General features: G+C 57.7%; 8 protein-coding genes across 8 annotated transcripts; 5 read left to right on the forward strand and 3 right to left on the reverse strand.

Annotated features, from left to right (window-relative positions):
* Window positions 1-3,036: 3,036 nt before the first annotated feature.
* Window positions 3,037-4,741, forward strand: C8Q71DRAFT_774056 (uncharacterized protein; the record flags this gene model as incomplete). Its single annotated transcript, XM_047924490.1, has 3 exons — window positions 3,037-3,510; window positions 3,973-4,598; window positions 4,653-4,741. The coding sequence occupies exons 1-3, from the start codon at window positions 3,359-3,361 to the stop codon at window positions 4,739-4,741; spliced, it is 867 nt and encodes a 288-aa protein (XP_047776324.1). The 5' UTR covers window positions 3,037-3,358.
* Window positions 4,742-5,183: 442 nt separating this feature from the next.
* C8Q71DRAFT_774059 (asparaginyl-tRNA synthetase) lies at window positions 5,184-8,115 on the forward strand. The gene is made up of 7 exons (XM_047924491.1): window positions 5,184-5,738; window positions 6,232-6,558; window positions 6,608-6,918; window positions 6,968-7,061; window positions 7,109-7,666; window positions 7,725-7,783; window positions 7,839-8,115. Exons 1-7 carry the CDS (start codon window positions 5,391-5,393, stop codon window positions 7,861-7,863), a joined length of 1,722 nt encoding a protein of 573 aa, XP_047776325.1. The 5' UTR covers window positions 5,184-5,390; the 3' UTR covers window positions 7,864-8,115.
* A 188-nt stretch (window positions 8,116-8,303) lies between these two features.
* Window positions 8,304-9,574, forward strand: C8Q71DRAFT_774061 (ERV/ALR sulfhydryl oxidase domain-containing protein). The gene is made up of 6 exons (XM_047924492.1): window positions 8,304-8,371; window positions 8,427-8,511; window positions 8,567-8,778; window positions 8,839-8,866; window positions 8,920-9,039; window positions 9,103-9,574. The coding sequence occupies exons 2-6, from the start codon at window positions 8,467-8,469 to the stop codon at window positions 9,340-9,342; spliced, it is 645 nt and encodes a 214-aa protein (XP_047776326.1). The 5' UTR covers window positions 8,304-8,371; window positions 8,427-8,466; the 3' UTR covers window positions 9,343-9,574.
* On the reverse strand, window positions 9,575-10,800 carry C8Q71DRAFT_774063 (uncharacterized protein; the record flags this gene model as incomplete). Its single annotated transcript, XM_047924493.1, has 3 exons — window positions 10,187-10,800; window positions 9,920-10,132; window positions 9,575-9,870 (listed from the first exon to the last, which is right to left on the reverse strand). Coding segments are annotated over exons 1-2 (587 nt in total), but the record flags the coding sequence as incomplete, so codon positions are not given.
* A 1,469-nt stretch (window positions 10,801-12,269) lies between these two features.
* On the forward strand, window positions 12,270-13,913 carry C8Q71DRAFT_909600 (uncharacterized protein). The gene is made up of 2 exons (XM_047929051.1): window positions 12,270-13,234; window positions 13,293-13,913. The coding sequence occupies exons 1-2, from the start codon at window positions 12,394-12,396 to the stop codon at window positions 13,766-13,768; spliced, it is 1,317 nt and encodes a 438-aa protein (XP_047776328.1). The 5' UTR covers window positions 12,270-12,393; the 3' UTR covers window positions 13,769-13,913.
* A 233-nt stretch (window positions 13,914-14,146) lies between these two features.
* On the forward strand, window positions 14,147-15,552 carry C8Q71DRAFT_860372 (uncharacterized protein; the record flags this gene model as incomplete). The annotated part of the gene is made up of 2 exons (XM_047927791.1): window positions 14,147-14,984; window positions 15,044-15,552. 2 exons carry the CDS (start codon window positions 14,147-14,149, stop codon window positions 15,550-15,552), a joined length of 1,347 nt encoding a protein of 448 aa, XP_047776329.1.
* A 221-nt stretch (window positions 15,553-15,773) lies between these two features.
* C8Q71DRAFT_712569 (NIF-domain-containing protein) lies at window positions 15,774-17,558 on the reverse strand (the record flags this gene model as incomplete). The annotated part of the gene is made up of 8 exons (XM_047920862.1): window positions 15,774-16,070; window positions 16,124-16,311; window positions 16,374-16,530; window positions 16,580-16,681; window positions 16,734-16,838; window positions 16,893-17,009; window positions 17,063-17,128; window positions 17,184-17,558. 8 exons carry the CDS (start codon window positions 17,556-17,558, stop codon window positions 15,774-15,776), a joined length of 1,407 nt encoding a protein of 468 aa, XP_047776330.1.
* A 366-nt stretch (window positions 17,559-17,924) lies between these two features.
* C8Q71DRAFT_774072 (uncharacterized protein) lies at window positions 17,925-19,713 on the reverse strand. The gene is made up of 3 exons (XM_047924494.1): window positions 19,433-19,713; window positions 18,611-19,377; window positions 17,925-18,549 (listed from the first exon to the last, which is right to left on the reverse strand). Exons 1-3 carry the CDS (start codon window positions 19,592-19,594, stop codon window positions 18,015-18,017), a joined length of 1,464 nt encoding a protein of 487 aa, XP_047776331.1. The 5' UTR covers window positions 19,595-19,713; the 3' UTR covers window positions 17,925-18,014.
* Between the last annotated feature and the right edge of the window lie 436 nt (window positions 19,714-20,149).

The raw sequence follows: 20,149 nt of genomic DNA on the forward strand, positions 1-20,149 counted from the left end.
CGGCATGTCATGTCCCGGGCTGGGAGACAGGTATGGATGGCAGACTTTCGACTCCGAGTCGACGCTGGCTGGGTAACGAGTGTCCCGCAGGGGTCCTCAACACACGGCCCGTCTTCGAGCCTGCATTTAGACCTTGCGGCGGCATGGGTGGAGATATGGGTGCGCGGCGTGGAGAGGATCGGCAGCAGTGTCACTGATAGTCTGTCGATGTGTGTCCAATGAAGAGGGAGCCAATGGAGTGAGGTGCCCGGGACTACCAGTAGAACGCGCTGGGTCTTCCTGCGGCCGGAGAGAGCGTGATCAAGACGGCCACAACGAACTGCTACATATAGCACGTACCCGTGAACCTGGGGCTCCGGGGCAGATGGCGGGGAGACAGTCTCGCTCTGCGTCGCGCCCGCAGCCTTCATGTGCGTTTTGCATCACGTTCGCCACGACGGCTCGCCGATCCTCCTCGTACCGGGCCCCACCCGGGATCGAAGACCTGCGGCTCGGCTATCAGGCCACTGTACCTCGGCCATTGACAGGCTCGGTCGAGTCGGCTTGGTGTACTCGCCAGAGCCTACGTAGGTCATGATGTGCCTTCCCGACAGTGGTCAGCGGCTCAGAGCTCGCGCGAGGCCGATTGAGTCTGCTCCCAGTGGACTGGGAATGCTGGATGGCCTGTACACTGCGCAGGTGGCGGGTCAGCGAGGAGAGCGGGCGGTGCGGACAAAGCGAGACGTACTAGGTGGGTATATGCGCTGTGCGCATGCTTGACGATTGGATCAGGAAGCGCGGGGAGTATAGGGCGAGTGCGGCTGGGACGCCATCGCCGTAGAGAAGGGTAGGTGCACATGCTCGTGATTGGTGAGCAGAGGACTCGCGCTGTGGGGAGTGGGAGTTTATGGTCTCTACCTGCGTTTCCGCGCCCCTTTTATACGTGCGAGGGGCGTCAGTGGCCAGTCCTTGGCAACCAGACCGAGGCAACGATACATCGCCGTATTAGGCAGGTCTCTCAGGCTGTGGCCCGGCCGTGGTCAAAGCAATCAGGGGGTGCGCCAGTGGCCTGTGGCGCGTTAGCCGGCGAGCCATTGGTCTCCTGAAACAGGCTCATGGTCGCCATGATTAGCCGCATCTGGGGAGTTACTGCCTATATGAAGGCATCTGTCCGAGTTCATGGCAGAAAGCGGAGCCAGAAGAGTCACTTGCGCCTGAAGCAACTCCAGAGTTCAACGTCAACGCTGAGTTCGGTTCAACTTGGCAAGGCCCTTGGTGGCTGCGCGGGAAACCGCATCGCCACGGCCAGCTGAGCAGGCTCAGCAGGGGACAGGGTTGCGCGCCGTGCGTCGTCTATGTCGCGAACAGCCCAAGTGTCGGAAAAGGGAGTTTGTGATGGATCAACTCGAATTGAAGTAACTCACCAAATATGTTCAGCAGCATCCCGGCCACATCCCAGCTAGAGCATGCCATCCTGCCAATCCCGGAAGCGACGACTACAGATGTCTCGAATCGGGTCGCCGTCGACGTCACAGGTTGTGCCACTCAGGGGGATTCTAATACAGAAAATGTTCCTGTCCAACAGTTCTCGGTGCAGTGCTCATTTGTTTATCGTGCAGTGTGCACACTGTCACATGCGAACGCCGCGCGTGTTGGTACGGAAATGACAGGAAATGACCCGGTGAAGCGAAGACGGTTCAGTGATAGAGTCAATGTTGTATTCACAGACTTTCCAACCAGACGAAGGTGCAGAAAGTCGGGATGGATGGGTGAAGGCGCACTGCGCTGAGCGTAGTGGGCTTGTGGTGGGCGTTGGTGGGCCGGTGGCGGCCAGTGGCGCGCCGAATGGCCGACGTGTAAGATCCAGATCTACCCCAGCGAGCCACTGGCACCCGCTACCACCCGCACCGCGCCAACGCGCCTCTCACCGACTTCCGTGCATGGACTCATCCTCGCCGACCATGGGCCTCTTTTCGCTGTACCCGCATCTCACAGCACTTGTACTTCTTCATGCCACCTATTTTTGACTTAGAAAGTCTCCAATGTGTCTTCTCGAATAAGTATGGGGCCAAATCACCCTTCGACGTGCTCGGTCTTGGCCCATTTTCGAGTTCGCGGCTCAGTGCTCAGTCACAACGTTCACGCGAGCGGCGAGAGGTACTCTTTGACCACCGTTGTATGGCTCGACGCCCACACAATTGACGGTCCCGCATGTGGCGCACGCGTACCCTAACGGATGCCTCCTCGTCGCGCGCGGCCGCGATCCCCTGTACGTCACTAGCTTCCTTCCTGCAAATAAGTCGCCCGCTCAAGCACTTTCATGCAGCCGGTTTCTGGCAGGAAATTTTCTGCCGACACATGTACAGCGACTTGCGTGGCCCGAGCCGTAACATGAGTCGATTCGAATCCGTGGCTCGTCCTGTAGTTATCTCAGGCTCATGCAGCTAGACGGTATCATCAAGTTGCGCACGACCCTCAACTGAATGGTGTACGACTAGTTCCCTCGGTATGCGCACAGGAGAGTGAGTTCAACTTCAACACTTTGCCAATGGCGCGAACGTGCTGTAAGAGCGCAGATACGTCGCGGTCAGCTGACCGCGTCCCGCTGGCATGGGCGTCGACGCGACGCTGCTCAGTGCATTCCACAGTTGTGATATCCGCCAGCAGTTTCAGGCCATCGCAGTTCCCCACATCTTTTCGTGTCCAGAAGTGGTGTGTCTCTTGTCGTGGAGACGTACTATTTGGCTCCTTGCATGCACGGTCCTGTGTGTCAGTGCTCGCTCAGCCTGAGGCTACCAGTCCGGGACGTGTACGTGCGCACATGAAGAGATATTATGCATCAGACTTTCTGCGATCCGAGTATATTTATTCTGCAAAGCTCTAGGGGCTCGTACCAGGCTAAGTATCCACCTCCGCGTTTGTAGGTCTGGCTAACAGCGTCGGTGGACTATGTACATAGGGTGCACCGCTGCCAGCTGCGCATGGTAGCGGACACGCTGTTGAACGTGCTTTCGCTCATATTTACCGACGCTTGCAGAGAATACCAGCAAGGCTCGCCCTGTACGTGTGCACATCTATTTACGCGTCTACCAATTACTGACTCCTTTCTTCTTCTTCGTGAACCCTGTCTCGTACCCCACGTGAACTGCAATGTTGCGGCTCACATCGCCAGCCAAATACATCACTCTGCCTTCTATGGATCTCTCTGGCTTCGAGGAGGCTGGCACACTGGCGTCCAAATATGGAAAACGATCGAGGGTGACGGCGATCGCAAGTTCAACATGTCAGCCGCCTCTCGCCATATATAACCCGCCCAGGTTCGACTTTCCCTCCCCATCCAACTTGAACTTGAACCACCACTGTCCACTGCGTATTGCACATGCTCCCCATTCTCATCTTGCTTGGCGGCGCGCTGGCCCTCATCGGCGTGCTGCCCAGCCTCCCTCCGACGTTCAACGTCGGGCTGATCCCCAGTACACTCCTCCTGACGCCGGCCGTCATGGAGGACTTCCTGCTGTACTTGCCCTCTAGGTGAGTGTGCTCGACGCCTACTTGTTGGGACATCTGACTCACGCCTCGATTCCCGCCAGCCCCGCTGTAGAGGGTACCGCGGCCCTCGTCGGCGATCTTGTCGACGGGACCGCAGGCGTCGTCGGCGACATCGTCGACACCATTCGCAACTCGGCCGCTCTGGCCTCCCCGGAATTTATCTGGCTCTCGGACATGTCGCTCAGCGACATCGGTTATGGGTATGTTTCCTTGCTTCCACCGGTTCGACATCGTGTTGACGCCGTGAGCACACAGCTCGGTTTACTTCGACCTCGACTTCGTTCTCGTTGACACCCTCGGCGGAGTGGACATGGCCAACGGTACTGGTGACCGTCTGGACATGGACATCTCCTTCGTGGTCGCCTTCGATGACGAAGACGGACCCAAGAACGCTTTCAACAACACTGACGAGGGGGAGCCGGACGCGGCCAACCCTCCTGTCAGTGGCACCACGGCTGACGAGGTGCGCAACATCGTCAACCTCAACTCGACCGAGAAGGCCGTCGTCGATGTCGCCACCGCCGACGGGGATAGCGACGACGGCCTTCACACGGTGACCGAGTACGAGATGTTCATCATCCTCGTCGCGGTCTCCATCTACTGCATACCCACCATCCTGCTCTACGGCGTTCCTCCCGTTTTCGCAGTCATCAGTCGCCTCCCTATCATCGACGTTCTCGTAGACGACATCCGCAGCGAATTCGCCAATCCGCGACTCTATATGATCAAGCTCATGTACGTTCTGGCGGGGCTGTACCTTGCCGAAGAGACACTGCTAGGACCCCTCTTCGGTGATCCGCTTGTACGCATTCGCTGGTTGATGGAGCACGGGTGGATCGACACGATGTTCCTGGCACAGGACTTCATGGTCTTGTATCTGTGGGCATGGTGGAAGCTGGTGGTCCCGACAGAACGGGCACGGGCTTTGGACGAGATGGGCTTGGCCAAAGTACCCGTCTTCGAGGAGTGGGTTCTGCACAACACGGATAGTGGGGCTCATCGACGGTGTTCGGAGACGGGCGATCTCTCTGGGCCCTGGGCACGCAAGGTCCTGAAGTCGTTTGACAAGGGTACGTACCAGTTGCTGTGTTTTCGATGACGACGATGCTTATTCTGTGTGGAAGTGTACGACGTGCTGTTGTATGACGACAAAGGCATCGCAGCAGTCTTCGTCCAGCCGGAGACGACTGTGCTGTTCGGCGACCTTGACTGAGCCGCAGGCGCCTTACATCGCAACACCAACAATTGAACGCAGTCCTCGGGATTCTTCCCGAGGACGATGGTGATGAAGGCCCGTCGCGGCGGGTCCATCTACACGATGATACGATACGCTGCGGGTAGGTATTTATTCCCACCTACCAGCTGCGTGAGTACTGACCCTCCGCAGCGTTATTGTACATCCTTCAAGATCCGGATTACCCAGCAGCTCCTGTCACCGCGTTGGTTACCGATGTGCCTGCTTAGGTTGTATATCGAGTCCGGTACTCGTAGTACATGCTGAGCACGCGATCGGCGGCTGGGCTTCTGGTATTCGAACTTGAACGATCTTTCTTGTACACGGCGATCTATCCATTTGTATACAAACTACTTGTCACCGGTTCTTTGCACAGTCATCTTGATATTTGAATGACACAATCACAGCATCCGATCGCTACAAGACATGCTGGCGAGTCACGGCAGCCAGTGCGAAGGAAAGCCTCAGTGGATGAGACGTGATTCTGAATCTCGATGGCTACAGGACGCGATCACGTGCACCCCCGTATCGGCAATTCATCAGATCTCGATCGACTGACTCGAGCGTGTATCCCAAAATCCAAGCAACGCACCGCGTCGACTCATTGCTCATACTGTTTCCTCCCACCATGTCTGCGATATACGTCGACGACTCTGCCGGCTCCGACGAGACCGGCAATGGCATTGCGGAGGCCCCGTACCAATCGCTCGCATTCGCGATCTTCACGCACGGCCCGGAGACGAAGTTGCTTGCACGCAAGGATCCCAGCGCGTCATATGAGGAGCCCACACAGTCCGCGCTGAAGAAGGCAAAGAAGGGCGCGGACGGGTTGGAGAAGAAGAGGAAGAAGGCGGAGGAACTGGCGGAACGCGAGGCGAAGGAGAAGTCGGAGGAGCGCGAGCGGAGACAGAAGGTGCTCGAGGAGAGCAAGAAGATCGTTCTGGAGGAGGATCCGGCCCTCACTGCTGCTGTGAAGGTGAGTATTTATGTCTAGACTATTACATCTGCCATGCGATGGTTTCCTTGCATCCGTTCATGAGGCGAACAATCCTGTGTACGGTCCTATCTCCACGTCGAGATACGCCTTTTGTGACGCGACCTGCATTGGCGATCGTATTCCGTGTCCCGACTTTTATCCAGATCGTATTGCTGCCTCCATAACTTCCAAAGCATGGCATAATATGCCTGCATCTGTGGTAGTGGATACAATGGACGTTAACACCGTGTACTCACCATCCGATCATGACTCTACGTGATCAAGGAATACCTTCTGCTACGCAGAACCCGTGCGCCAGGACTCTCGTTCACTGCGTCCTGTTTGTGTTGTGCATTCCGCATGAGCTTTCGTGCTTAGCAGTGATGTGGTGGTATCACACGACATCATACCTTCTGCCCTAACATATCTAGCGCCTACAAAGTCATCTTGGCTCGGTGTGTCTTGTGTCCCAACCTGATACCCTCATCCACAGTCAAAACTTGGAAACCTCACACCCCTCCGCTCAAAACGAGTCCGCGTCTCGGGCTGGGTGCACCGCCTGCGTGATCAGAACAAGATCATCTTCATCGTCCTGCGGGACGGGACAGGGTACCTGCAGTGCGTGCTCTCGGGGAAGGTCGCGCAGACGTACGACGCGCTCACGCTCACGCTCGAGTCGACCGTCGAGCTCGTGGGCACGCTGCAGCCCGTTCCAGAGGGAAAGACCGCCCCGGGTGGGCACGAGCTGGTGGTCGACTACTGGAGGGTCCTCGGGGCGTCTCCGGGTGGCGAGGATGCGTTCACCAACCGCTTGAACGAGGTAGGTGACTCCGCTACCCGAGTGCCCTCCCCACTTAAAATCCCCCCAGAAATCAGACCCTTCTATCCTTGCAGACCTCAGGCATCTCGTCATCCGCGGCGAGACCGCCTCCGCCGTGCTCAAGCTGCGGGCAGCGCTGCTGAGCTCGTTCCGGCAATCGCTCGTGTCGCGTGACCTCGTCGAGGTGACCCCGCCGTGCATGGTGCAGACGCAGGTCGAGGGCGGTGCGACGCTGTTCAAGTTTGACTACTACGGACAGCCTGCGTTCTTGACGCAGAGCTCGCAGCTCTACCTGGAGACCTGTCTTCCGTCGCTCGGGGATGTCTTCTGCGTGCAGGAGAGTTTCCGTGCGGAGAACAGGTGAGTGGTGAATCCGCCTGAGGAGGTCTTCGTCTGAACATAGCTGTAGTCATACGCGTCGCCATCTGAGCGAGTACACTCACCTCGAAGCGGAGCTGGCGTTCATCACTTTCGATGACCTGATGAGCCACATCGAGGGCATCGTGAGTGCCTCCCACTCTTATCACAGACAATACTGAGGCTTTGCTAGATTTGCAGCACTGTAGATAGGCTACTTGCAGACCCCTCAACGGCAGCCCTCATCAAACAGCTGAACCCCAACTTCACCGCCCCCGCCCGGCCCTTCCGGCGGCTCTCGTACGTCGACGCGATCGCCTGGCTGAACGAGCACGGCATCCAGCATGAGGCGGAGGACGCGGAGGGGAACGTCATTCGGGACGAGGCGGGGAGCGCGAAGATGGTTGACCACCAAGTCGGCGACGACATCGCAGAAGCGGCGGAGAGGCGCATGACGGACATCCTCGGCACGCCCGTGTTCCTGTACGGCTTCCCCGCGGAGCTCAAGGCGTTCTACATGAAGAAGATACCTGGAACTAGCGCGGACGGTGGGCCCGTGTGTACGGAAAGCTGCGACCTGCTCATGCCCGGCGTGGGCGAGATCGTGGGTGGGTCGATGAGGATCGCGGACATGGAGGAGCTCCTCGTGGCGTACAAGCGCGAGGGCATTGACCCCGCGCCGTACTACTGGTTTACGGACCAGCGTAAGTATGGCACGTGCGAGCACGGAGGGTATGGACTTGGTGTGGAGGTGCGTAGCCGGAGTCGCGTCCGTGTGTCTAGGGCTGTACTCACAAGGGTCTCTCTAGCGCTTCCTTGCATGGCTTGCCAACAGGTTCACTGTCCGGGAGTGTTCGCTCTATCCCCGGTACGTTCTGATCTGTTTCCCGTGAGACCGTCTCACTGAAGCGTCTGTCTTCCAGCTGGCCGGGCCGTGCGACACCGTGATCTTGGCTTGATTTCCAGGTGGGAGGTTGCGGAAATAGATTGTAGTTCTCATCATATGTTCGTGTCGAACTGCTGTGCAGTCTGTTGCAGAATGAATCAGGTGTATCTTTCGCTGTCTCTCATGGTCTCTGTCTGATGTGTACTATCTCGAGTTTTATCGAGTCTATTTCAATCGTAGGAAATCCCGATCTGAAAGTGTATCCGAGAGTTACTATTGACGTACCAATTCTCTCTCTGTCTCTCCCACAGACAAGGCCTGTTCACAAGGGCCCAACCTCATGCATACAGAACTTTGGAGAGCAAGTCGATTACATTCCGTCTGCGTCGCGTCTCACACCGGAGTCCGGACCCAGACAGCGGCTAGAGAGCACTGGCAGCCACCGAGAGCGCTTACATAAGCGACACGATCGCCCGACGCGGTCGTCTAAACGTCGTCTCTAGCACCCGCGCCCATCCCGCCGGCGCCGTCACGGTGATTCAAGCACACTGCATAAGTACCACTATTCGCGTAAGCACACGCACTCTTCCCCGACCACGATGAAGCCGCTAAGCCCGGCCTCCAGAGTCTTCCACACCCACAAGCCGTCGCTGACGAGGAGGATAATGTCGCGCTTCAGCAGGGCGTTCCTCGCGATTGCCGTGTTCCTGGTGCGTGCCTTTGGCGCTCGTGGTGTGCTCTGAGATCCCGATGGGTTTGCATTAGTTTTTCATTGGATCGATCGCGCTGCTGCACCCTCCGACGCGCTCGTATATCGACCCGTGGACCGGGGAGCTGTTCGGGGAGGGCGGCGTGGAGAAGGAGCTGCACAATTTTCCTGCGATCCATGGTGAGGCGGTACATGGCGGGGTCATCATGTCGAAGCTAGGGAACGCGACTGCAAAGGCGGAGCTGGGGAGGGCGACGTGGAAACTATTGTGAGTGACCATATCCACCTTCGTCTCGCAAGACATTTGCCTAATTTATGACTGCTTCAGGCACACCATGACATTGAGGTTCCCAGAGGTCAGACAAATACGTAGTGCAATCATTCTCTTTGCTTATGCTTCGTTCCGCAGGAACCGACACAAGACCAACGAGACGCACTCGACAGCTACTTCCACCTCTTCTCCCGACTATACCCCTGCGGCGAATGCGCGGCCGAGTTCCAGCAGCTGCTCCGGCGATATCCTCCCCAGGTACGTTCCTCCTCCCTCTCATCCCCCCTCTCCCCCGACACCGCTCACTCACGCTCCCCGCAGACATCCTCCCGCAGATCAGCCGCGACATGGCTCTGCTTCGTGCACAACCTCGTGAACGAGCGGCTTGGCAAGCCCGAGTTCGACTGCGCCAACCTCGACGCGACGTACGACTGCGGGTGCGGCGACGACCCGTCCGGGGCGTCCGGCTCGGACTCGGGCGCGGGCGACCCGATGGACCTCGAGCGCGACGTCGGCAAGGATGAGCTCACCGGCGTAGGTATGATCAAGGGCGGCAGGTAGCGTGCTGTGCCACTGATGTGCAGAGACTCGGAGGTACAGTACAGTGTTTGAGTAAGTTGTATGTCAATTTTGGGTAATGCACCTGGATCTGCAGTGTTTATTGTATTTTGTATTGAGGGCTCACGTTCATTTATTGACATTCTTGGATTACCCCACTAGACCTGGGCAACGTTCCATACGGCCGCGGAACCCACGAACCCAGGCTGACTGTATATGTTCCTACGGTCCACCCCAGAGCCGTGCCGATAGGACGCACTGTGCAAAACGCAACTTCACCCCGCTCTGCTGACTCACACAAAATTCTTGTTCTGTGCCAGGTGTTACATGATGATGGTATTTTCAAGAACAAACAGGCTGTACAAATCGATAGATCACCGTGTACAAGAAAGACCGTCCGAATACCAGAAGCCCAACCGTCAATCGCGTGCTTAGCGTGTCCTACGAGTACCCGACTCGATATACAACCTAGGCAGGCGGTGACAAGAGCTGTCAAGTCATCGGGAACTTGAAGAAGGATGTACGATAACGCTGCGGAGGGTCAGTATTCACGCAGCTGGTAGTAGGAATAATAACCTACCCGAAGCGCGTCGTATCATCGTGTAGATGGACCCGCCGCGACGGGCCTTCATCCCTATCGTCGTCGGAAAGGATCCCGAGGACTACATTCAGTTGTTCGTGTTGCGACGTAGGACACCTGCGGCTCAGTCAAGGTCGCGGAACAGCACAGTCGTCTCCGGCTGGACGAAGACTGCAGCGATGCCCTTCTCGTCATACAGCAGCACGTCGTATACTGCCGAAAATAGTCAGCATCTCCGTCATCGACGACACGGCAAGTAGTACACACCCTTGTCAAACGATTTCAGGACCTTGCGTGCCCAGGGCCCAGAGAGACCGCCCGTCTCCGAACACCGTCGATGAGCCCCGCCGTCCGTATTGTGCAGAACCCACTCCTCAAAGATGGGTACTTTGGCCAAGCCCATCTCGTCCAAAGCCCGTGCCCGTTCTGTCGGGACCACCAGCTTCCACCATGCCCACAGATACAAGACCGTGAAGTCCTGTGCCAGGAACATAGTGTCGATCCACCCGTGCTCCATCAACCAACGGATGCGTACAAGCGGATCACCGAAGAGGGGTCCTAGCAGTGTCTCTTCGGCAAGGTACAGCCCCGCCAGAACGTACATGAGCTTGATCATATAGAGTCGCGGATTGGCGAATTCGCTGCGGATGTCGTCTACGAGAACGTCGATGATAGGGAGGCGACTGATGACTGCGAAAACGGGGGGAACGCCGTAGAGCAGGATGGTGGGCATGCAGTAGATGGAGACCGCGACGAGGATGATGAACATCTCGCACTCGGTCACCGTGTGGAGGCCGTTGTCGCTATCGTCGTCGGCGGTGGCGACATCGACGACGGCCTTCTCGGTCTCGTTGAGGTTGACGATGTTGCGCACCTCGTCAGCCGTGGTGCCACTGACAGGAGGGTTGGCCGCGTCCGGCTCCCCCTCGTCAGTGTTGTTGAAAGCGTTCTTGGGTCCGTCTTCGTCATCGAAGGCGACCACGAAGGAGATGTCCATGTCCAGACGGTCACCAGTACCGTTGGCCATGTCCGCTCCGCCGAGGGTGTCAACGAGAACGAAGTCGAGGTCGAAGTAAACCGAGCTGTGTGCTCACGGCGTCAACACGATGTCGAACCGGTGGAAGCAAGGAAACATACCCATAACCGATGTCGCTGAGCGACATGTCCGAGAGCCAGATAAATTCCGGGGAGGCCAGAGCGGCCGAGTTGCGAATGGTGTCGACGATGTCGCCGACGACGCCTGCGGTCCCGTCGACAAGATCGCCGACGAGGGCCGCGGTACCCTCTACAGCGGGGCTGGCGGGAATCGAGGCGTGAGTCAGATGTCCCAACAAGTAGGCGTCGAGCACACTCACCTGGAGGGCAAGTACAGCAGGAAGTCCTCCATGACGGCCGGCGTCAGGAGGAGTGTACTGGGGATCAGCCCGACGTTGAACGTCGGGGGGAGACTGGGCAGCACGCCGATGAGGGCCAGCGCGCCACCAAGCAAGATGAGAATGGGGAGCATGTGCAATATGCAGTGGACAGTGGTGGTTCAAGTTCAAGTTGGATGAGGGGGGAAAGTCGAACCTGGGCGGGTTATATATGGCGAGAGGCGGCTGACATGTTGAACTTGCGATCGCCGTCACCCTCGATCGTTTTCCGTATTTGGACGCCAGTGTGCCAGCCTCCTCGAAGCCAGAGAGATCCATAGAAGGCAGAGTGATATATTTGGCTGGCGATGTGAGCCGCAACACTGCAGTTCACGTGGGGTACGAGACAGGGTTCACGAAGAAGAAGAAAGGAGTCAGTAATTGGTAGACGCGTAAATATAGAGGTGCATACGTACAGGGCGAGCCTTGCTGGTGTTCTCTGCAAGCGTCGGTAAATATGGGCGAAAGCACGTTCAACAGCGTGTCCGCTACCATGCGCAGCTGGCAGCGGTGCACCCTATGTACATAGTCCACCGACGCTGTTAGCCAGACCTACAAATGCGGAGGTGGATACTTAGCCTGGTACGGGCCCCTAGAGCTTTGCATAATAAATAAACTCGGATCGCAGAAAGTCTGATGCATAATATCTCTTCATGTGCGCACGTACACGTCCCGGACTGGTAGCCTCAGGCTGAGCGAGCACTGACACACAGAACCGTGCATGCAAGGAGCCAAATAGTACGTCTCCACGACAAGAGACACACCACTGCTGGACACGAAAAGATGTGGGGAACTGCGATGGCCTGAAACTGCTGGCGGATATCACAACTGTGGAATGCACTGAGCAGCGTCGCGTCGACGCCCATGCCAGATCAAGCCGTACACGTGACCGCGTCTCGTACTATGATATGTCATCGACGATCGTGTATGTCCCGAACGGGGCTCCGGTGCGCCAGAACAACAACTCTACAGACACAACTTGCGGCTATAGTGCGGTGCATCGGTGCAACGACATTTAAAGTGCATAATACATCCTCGGCACCATCACTCCACTAGATAATCATGCAGACAGTGGGCACACCGAATCTCCCACCAGAACTATGCGACATCGTCGTCGACTTCCTATGGTCGAACCCCCGGAGCCTCGCCGCCTGCAGCGCCGTGTCGCGCGCGTGGCTGCCCACCGCACGCGTCCACAAGTTCCGCGCGATCAAGCTGTGCTCCCCGCACCGCTGCATGCGCCTCGAGCGCGTCCTCGACTCGCCGCTCCTCGACTCGAGCGGCATCGCGCTGTGCGTCCGCGATCTGCGGGTTGGCGTGGACTCGGATGACACTTCGGCCCGAGAGGTCACTGTGCAGGCCTTCTGGAAGAGCGAGCGGCTCGCGCTGCTGCTGCGGCGCTTTACGAGGGTGCACTCGCTGCGGCTGGAGAACCTGACTTGGGCGGACGACCGTCTGCCTCGGCCTACGGCAGAGGCTCTTCTTGCGATAGCGTCTGGACTGTCACATCTGCACCTGAAGCGCGTTGTGTTTGACACAACCGACAGCGTCATGCACATCTCGTCGGCATCTCCTACCTTGTCGCGGTTACAGGCGTCCTCTGTGTCGTGGCTGCGTCGATCACGCACTGTCGCTCGTGCGGAGACTGCTCAGCAAGAGTTGCCGGGATTGAACTGGCGGCTCGAGCAGCTAGTTTCTGACCCGTCCTCCTACCTCGCGTTCCTCGCAGCGGCAACATTGTATCCGCGACTTCTACGCGCTTCGGTCGCGCATATGGAGTGGGCAATCGCTGAGCAGCCGCACAACGCTTGGATCAGACAACAGGGAGAGAGCGAGGCCGATGTTGTAGTGCGTAGAATAATGGTGGCAGTAGCCAGTGCCACCGTCACCGGAGAGCCCGACGGTACGTCGGCATGTGAACATGTTACTCAGCTACAGCAGTTGACTCCCTGCACCCATAGGCCCTATCGATCTAGTCCGTGACGATCCACTCATCTCCACCATCGATTCACTGTACATCAACATCTCCAGGCCTGTGCCGGACAGATCTGCACACGCTTGGGCAGCGAGCATGCCCGGCTACCTGCAAAACATCGATGTCCGCACGATCGAGTTTAACCTCGGGACCTTCATCTCGGACTCGTTCCAGCTCGACTCGCTCAACTTCTCCCTGCTGGACAGCGTGCTGACGCTCCTCGTATCAAGGTCGAAGCGCCCGGAGGTGGTGGTGACGTTCCGCATGCGAGTCCAGCTGGCGGAAGACAACCTCTGGTGGGCGGACGCGGAGGAGATTAGAGATAGGGCAGCCTCGTACTTTCCGCTCCACATTCCCAAGCTGCTTGCCTTGAGGACTCGTGTGGGCCTTTTGATGACTTTTTTTCATCCGTACCGCCCGCTCGCCGCTGAACCGGTCACTAGAGAAGTTTGGTGGACATAATAGCTTTATGTTGGAATCATCGTATTACATGTCTGGGTTGCAGCTCGCGTCGCATGTTTCTTGAATACCTGCCTTTTTGGGCGTGAAGTGCGTGGGAAGTGTAGCGTCGTAAACATGTGTGTAGGATGTCATTACATAAATGCTTGCCATCTCGTTTCTACGACCAGTACAGCTCAGAGTTAATAGCAGCGCCGACCCGAGCCTGCTGAAATTAACGATTCAACGACCGACCTGCCCTTGCTACTCTCGCGGAGGTACGCAAGTATCGCGGACTATGTTTCTTGCGGACTACTCAGATCCAGCCACAAGCTCTGAAGCGCGGCTATCAACTTGAAGCACTACTAGTACTAGTACTAGTACTTGGTACGAATCTAGAGAATGCTCCCCGACCTGCCATCCGAACTGTGCGACATAATCATCGACCATCTCTGGGACGACCCATCTGCGCTCGCAGCCTGCAGCCTGGTATGTTGCGCGTGGGTGCCCACAACACGGCTGCACAAGCTGCGCGCCGTCACCCTACGGACGCCCGCGCGTTGCCTGTGGCTGGAGACTCTCTTGGACTCGCCCTTGGTCAACTCAGCGGATATCCCTCTCTGCGTCGGCGAGCTCACCGTCGGCGCGAACCCGAACGACACGCAGTATGACTCTGCCGACACGGGCGCCGTCTGGGAGCACCCCGGGCTCGTCCCGCTCCTCTGCAGGTTCGCGCGCGTGCAGTGCCTCCGCCTGGACAACCTCAAGTGGTCGCCGGGCGCGTTCCCCGCACGCGCGGCGCGCCAGTTCATGGCTGCGTTCCCGCGGCTCAAGCGGCTCGTCATGAAGGTGGCCGTGTTTCACTCCCCGGAAGACCTGCTCCTCCTGCTCTCGGCGTTCCCGCTCCTGACGTCCGTCGCTGTGTCCTTCGTCAGCTGGTTCAACCAGGACGTCGTGACGCACTGGACCACATCCCCGCGCCGCCCGCGCAAACAGTCAAGCGAGCCGATCGTGCTCTCTCTGAAGAGCTTCACGACCGATCCGACGTCGTACATCGCCGTCATCACTGCTGCGTCGGTCTCCCAGAATACCTGGCGGCTCGCTCTGGACGAGCTCGAATGGATAGGACACGAGAAGTTCCACAGCGACTGGATGCTTGCACGGGCATACGAGCAGAGCGCGGCGTTCATCAACCCGCTATCGGACATAACAGCACACTTGTTCGCAGTGGAAGGGCGCGGTAAGTCTCATTCGCGAGCACACTTTGCACATCCACTCATTGACGGCGCGAATACGCAGGCCTACTGGATATCCAGCCCTCACTAGTCTCCCGCCTGAACTTACTACACATCAACATCACGACTATGCCCGGGCCTCAATCCTGGAACAGCGCACGCGTCATCCCCGTCTCCGCGCTCGACATCCGCGAGATTCGCTACACCCTCGGCACCGTGCACGCCTCGAGCGTGTTCACCGAGCTCGGCGGGCGCCTCGCCTGGATGTTCCTCGACCGCTACCTCACCAGCCTGCTCGCGGACCACCCGCACCTCGTCCCCAATTTCAACCTGGACATCGACTTCGACGGCGAGCACGCGGACTGGCACGCGTCTCTAGCGGACATCGAAGATTCGTTCGACATGAACCTGCCGATGATGGTCGAGAACGGATCGCGGATGTGTGCGATCGTCCAGTTCTCTGTTGACGAGACGGGTCGTCCCGGGAAGTTTTACCGGGAAATACGGTGGCCCAAGGAACCAGTGGCAACGACACCAGCTGGCGTGCAGCCTGATGCGTCGACCACTGGGTGATTGCACACGACCCTCACGGTCAGCAACGGAGACTAACCCTCACTAATCATTGATGACCGGCGAGCGTTGTTTATGTGTCTAGGGACCCTCATATAGCAAATTGGTCATTATGACCCCCAAAGACCAGTGTGTTCTCACCGCGGAAGCTAGGTAATGTTGAATAAGATGTGCATTGACACCATAGACTCTAGAGAGTGGGGATGTCCGACACAAGTACCACATCACTCGGTACCTGGCTGAGCCGAAGTCGTCGCACCAGCAGTGGCCGCAACACCCGCAGGACCCGGCGCAGGCTGGTCCTTTTGCTGCGGGGGCGGTGGGCCCACCACCATGGACTGCATCGAGCCCCACAACGTCCCCCCGCGCATCTCGCGCTCCAACGCCTCCTGCTCCTCCTTGATCATGCGCTCAAAGTTCTCTTTGTTAGCGCGGATGTACGCCTGCTCTTCCTGGTACTGCAGCTGCGCTTCGCGGCGCTTCTGCTCCAGGTACGTCGGCGGAATCGGCGAGGATTGCGGCTGAGAGGGACGGTCAGGACAACAGCGATCAACAGTGGAGGGAGAGAACGGACCTGGCTGGGGCTCCCGAACAGACTGCTCAGAGTGAAAGAGTTCGTGGAAAGGCCCTTGCTCTGCTGCCATTCCGCGATGTGCTTCTGCTTCATCTCGGCCTCCTTCTTGGCGTACTCCACGGGGATGTTCTTCCCGTGGTATGCCTGCAGGATCGGCCGGACGTCTGGCGGCTTGAAGATTCCTATGGCTGTAGTGTGACATCAGCACTCCCGTCCCCGTCACAAGGAGTTCGCGGGTGTATCGACGCACACTCAAGGAATGGAATTATCGCGATGAGCCCTCTGTCCTTCGAATCGCCCGTCCACTTAGGCATGATGATAGCATTCTCCGGCTGCGGGGTTACGTGCTCTGGGTGTGTGTCCAGAACGACGACCTTCGACAAGTCTCGGTTGAGATAGGACAGATCCTACATGCCGTCAGCTTAGGTAGCCAATCTGGTGAACAAGATATCGCACCTTCACCGGCTGCCCATTCACAGATCGACATGCGTCCCGGTATAGCCTGTAGGTGATGAAGAACTGGTAGGGGTCTAGTTTATCTAAAATAGGTGTTGCTGTCTGTTCTGACTCGTCAACACGCTGAGGAAGAACAGGCGTCGAGATGGCTTACATAATTATACTGGGTGGTAAAAACGACGACTTCGTAGAATTGCGACAGATATGCGATGAAGTAATCCACCCCGGGACGCTTCGCTGTCCGCCAGCCGTGCTGACGCTGCACATGCCCTGTCAGCAAGGGACGAGACATTATGGAAGAGACTACACTCACGTCCCACGTAGACGTCACAAGCAGGTCGTCGATAGACACTAGCAAGGTGTAAGGCTTTTGGGGGATCGAAGGATGCGGATCGGGGAGGAGCTCAGGCCACAGCGGTTCTGTGAAAAACTGAACGATGATTGTGTATAAGTGGCACTATCCAGAAGATGCCTGAGACGTACGTCGAACATCTGGGTGAAGCGAGATTTTGTCCGTCCCCATCTCGTGGAAGGCGCATCCTCGATTTTCTGGACCGAGCTTCCTCAGGACTCATGAGCGCACTGAGAAAATATTGTGACGCACCATCCTCCTCTCCTTCAGCTCCCATTCCTCCCACTCCCTTCCCATGAGCCAGGTCTGCACGCCGGCCCCGACCAGGAAGGCTGCCAACGCACCGCGAGCGAGCATCCGTCTTCTCCGCTCGATACTCGACAGCGAGTTCTCTGAAGACCGCGCACCGGTCCGCTCACGAGGGCCCTCATCCTCCTCTATCGTCGGCGAGAAATCCAGGCTAGGCACTGAAGACGAGGACGGCGATGACGGTCCCGTGGGTGCCGGTGGTGGCGGAGGGGTGTCTCGCACTGGCTGCTTCGGCGGAGGCTTGGAGGCCAAGCATCGCACCGAGTGCGTGGCAATGCGCCGGGAGACGAGGGAGCGGGAAAGGGCAGCAGCCAGCATGGGGGGCAGACGTCGACAGCGTCGAGGTCACTGTCTGAGAATTACTCTAGGGATTGTCCTGGCTAAGCCGTCATTCGGACGGATTGGGGTTTATGTGATCTAGGCTAAATTCTGCAATGCACGTATCAATTCATAAGCGATAGCATACATAGCATACATAACTAAAGCGTATCAGCCACCCTTTTAGAACTCATTCGTTCGATATCAATGAGCACTGGTATGAGGACATCCAGCTGAACGTATTTATTGACAACGACGATTGTCAGCTTATTCGTCGAACTAGGTGCCATGTCCAGCCAGATTTTGCGACAGGTGGATTACTTACCGTGCGGCACTTAACCAAGTTTTGAATCAAGGTCAGGAACACGCAGGCCGAACATCCATGCATAAGTACGGAACGGCATCATATTCATGCCACCAACGGAGTACAAAGGCCTCAACGAAGAGATAGCAGGCTCATGACGGAGGAGGGCCAGCAGCAGCAGACTGACCGCTTTGCTCCTCAGCGTCCACCCCATTAACACCAGCCTTCGCCTCCCACACCTTCAGCCGCTCCTCGTACCACTCCCAAACCGCCCTCCCTACCGCCTCTCCGCCAAACTCGCCATCATCCGGGAAGGCTGTCTCGACTGGCCCATCCTTCTTCGCCGTCCTAGGTTTCTCGGCCTTGCCGTCTTTGTCCTGGAGATCTGCGGGGAGACCAGGCACGGGCTGCTGCACGACCGCACACTCGCGATAGAGCGCGCCCGGCTTGAGCACCTCCTCATTAATGATTCTCACCATGCGCGGGACGTCTCCATCTTCCTCCTCCGAACCTTGTTCCTTTTTTGCCTCTTTGTTCTGCATATCCGAGTCGGGGTTCAGCGCAGCGTCGAGCATGGCACGGGCGCGCTTCAGGGGAGAAGGCAGGAAGAGGACATGTAGGACCGTCTGTAGCGACGAGGTGGGAGACTTGGTGAGCAGAGTTAGGAACGGGAAGAGGATGATGTAGCTAGGACACGAGGGCATTCGTGAGGCTCTCGAGCAGAACACAGAGTAGGCAAGACACTCACATGAGGAAGCCAAGCTTCGAGAGTCCCTCGGGCGCATCCCTGTCGGCGCCGAGCAGCGGCGAGATCGTGTCTTTGCGGCTGATCCCCGGACACGCAGACACGGTGAGGATGTTGGACGGCTGCGGTGTTATCTTCGCGCCCTGTGAGCTCTGTTGTCCCTTAGGCCCCTGGACTTCAGGCGACTGGTTCGGAAGCGAATCGAGGACCCGCTGCAGGTGACGGGTGAGGATCGCCGTGCGCAGGGCGCGCTGCCCTTCAGACAGGAGGATAGGTGACGACGCCGGCGCTTCAGAAGATGCAGCAGCGAGTTGCGCCGCAAAGACCGGGGCAGCTGCCGCATAGAATGGGTTGACCAGGCTGACGATGCGGATGTCGCGTTCTGCGGGCTCGACCAGGAGCGCAGGGAGCAGGAGGGTCATGATAAGGAACGTCGCGAGCGACGCAACCTCCCGCGTCTGCGCGTACGCCTCCGCCCCGCCCCGCCGGAAGAACGAGCCAATTGTATGGTACTCGTGCGCAAAGACAACGGCATCCAGGCGCGTGTCCTGGCCGGTGAGGAACTTGGTACAGAAGTCACGGATGGACTTTGGGTCAGCGAGGTCGACATGGTCGGCGTAGATGTGCTCGTTGTTGGTCGTCGAGCGGAGGAGGGGGATCAAGAGGGAAGGATAGGGGTGCTCGAGATCATACGGCGAGAGTGCTATGATGTGTGCTCCCCGAGAGGCTAGGGCATTGAGCAGGACGAGACCCAGCGGCGTGAAGCCTCCCTACTGGACGACGACGTTATCAACGCTGCTGAAGTAAATGGATGCTGTACGCAACTGTAAGGATGATTACTCGTGCATGGAGGTCCCGTTCGCGGTTTGTTGTGCGGCCCTGTATGAAGGCGTAGAGAACGACGAGAGCAACGGTGGTGAGACCTATGTGCACATAGTACTTGGATGGCACAGCCGTGACAAGTCCGAATATTACTTGGACCACCATCCGCCCTTGCGTGGAGATGCCCACAGAGTAGTGAGAAGGCCTGACAGCGGCGACGGACGAGTGGTACTTTGGATGTGTGAGCGAGTGAGAGGCGAGTAGGGGATTGAGAGGACAAGTACCGAGGCGCCCGTCGTGGTCCAGCTGCACCCACACCACGCTGCCGCATGGGCACATCGACGCGTCAGTTACACTCCGACATCTCAATTGCAAGGCAAGATTGGCGCATCGAAAATCATTGGAACATGCAATGTATATGACAGTAGGCCCAACCAGACCAGATTGCAAAGAAGTGAGAGTGAAGACAGGGACGTGGCAGAATTATAGATACTAATACGATATCTACCGGAGAGACAACGACGATGCAACCCAGAGGTCCGTACGGTGGCCTATGCGCGGGTATATACCATACAGTACCAGGAACAGACAAAAGAGCGAGCGTCCGTTGCGGAGCAGGAGCAGGGAAGGGAGAGTTGAGTAATGTCCGGAGGAGCGCGAGTCCGTGTATGAGTGATGATGTACACACTGTACAGGGCACAAGTCGCGAGGCGCGACCGC

The sequence above is a fragment of the Rhodofomes roseus genome (genome assembly GCF_022264815.1).
Source record: "Rhodofomes roseus strain CIRM-BRFM 1785 chromosome Unknown C8Q71scaffold_18, whole genome shotgun sequence".
Taxonomy (NCBI): Eukaryota; Fungi; Basidiomycota; class Agaricomycetes; order Polyporales; family Fomitopsidaceae; genus Rhodofomes; species Rhodofomes roseus.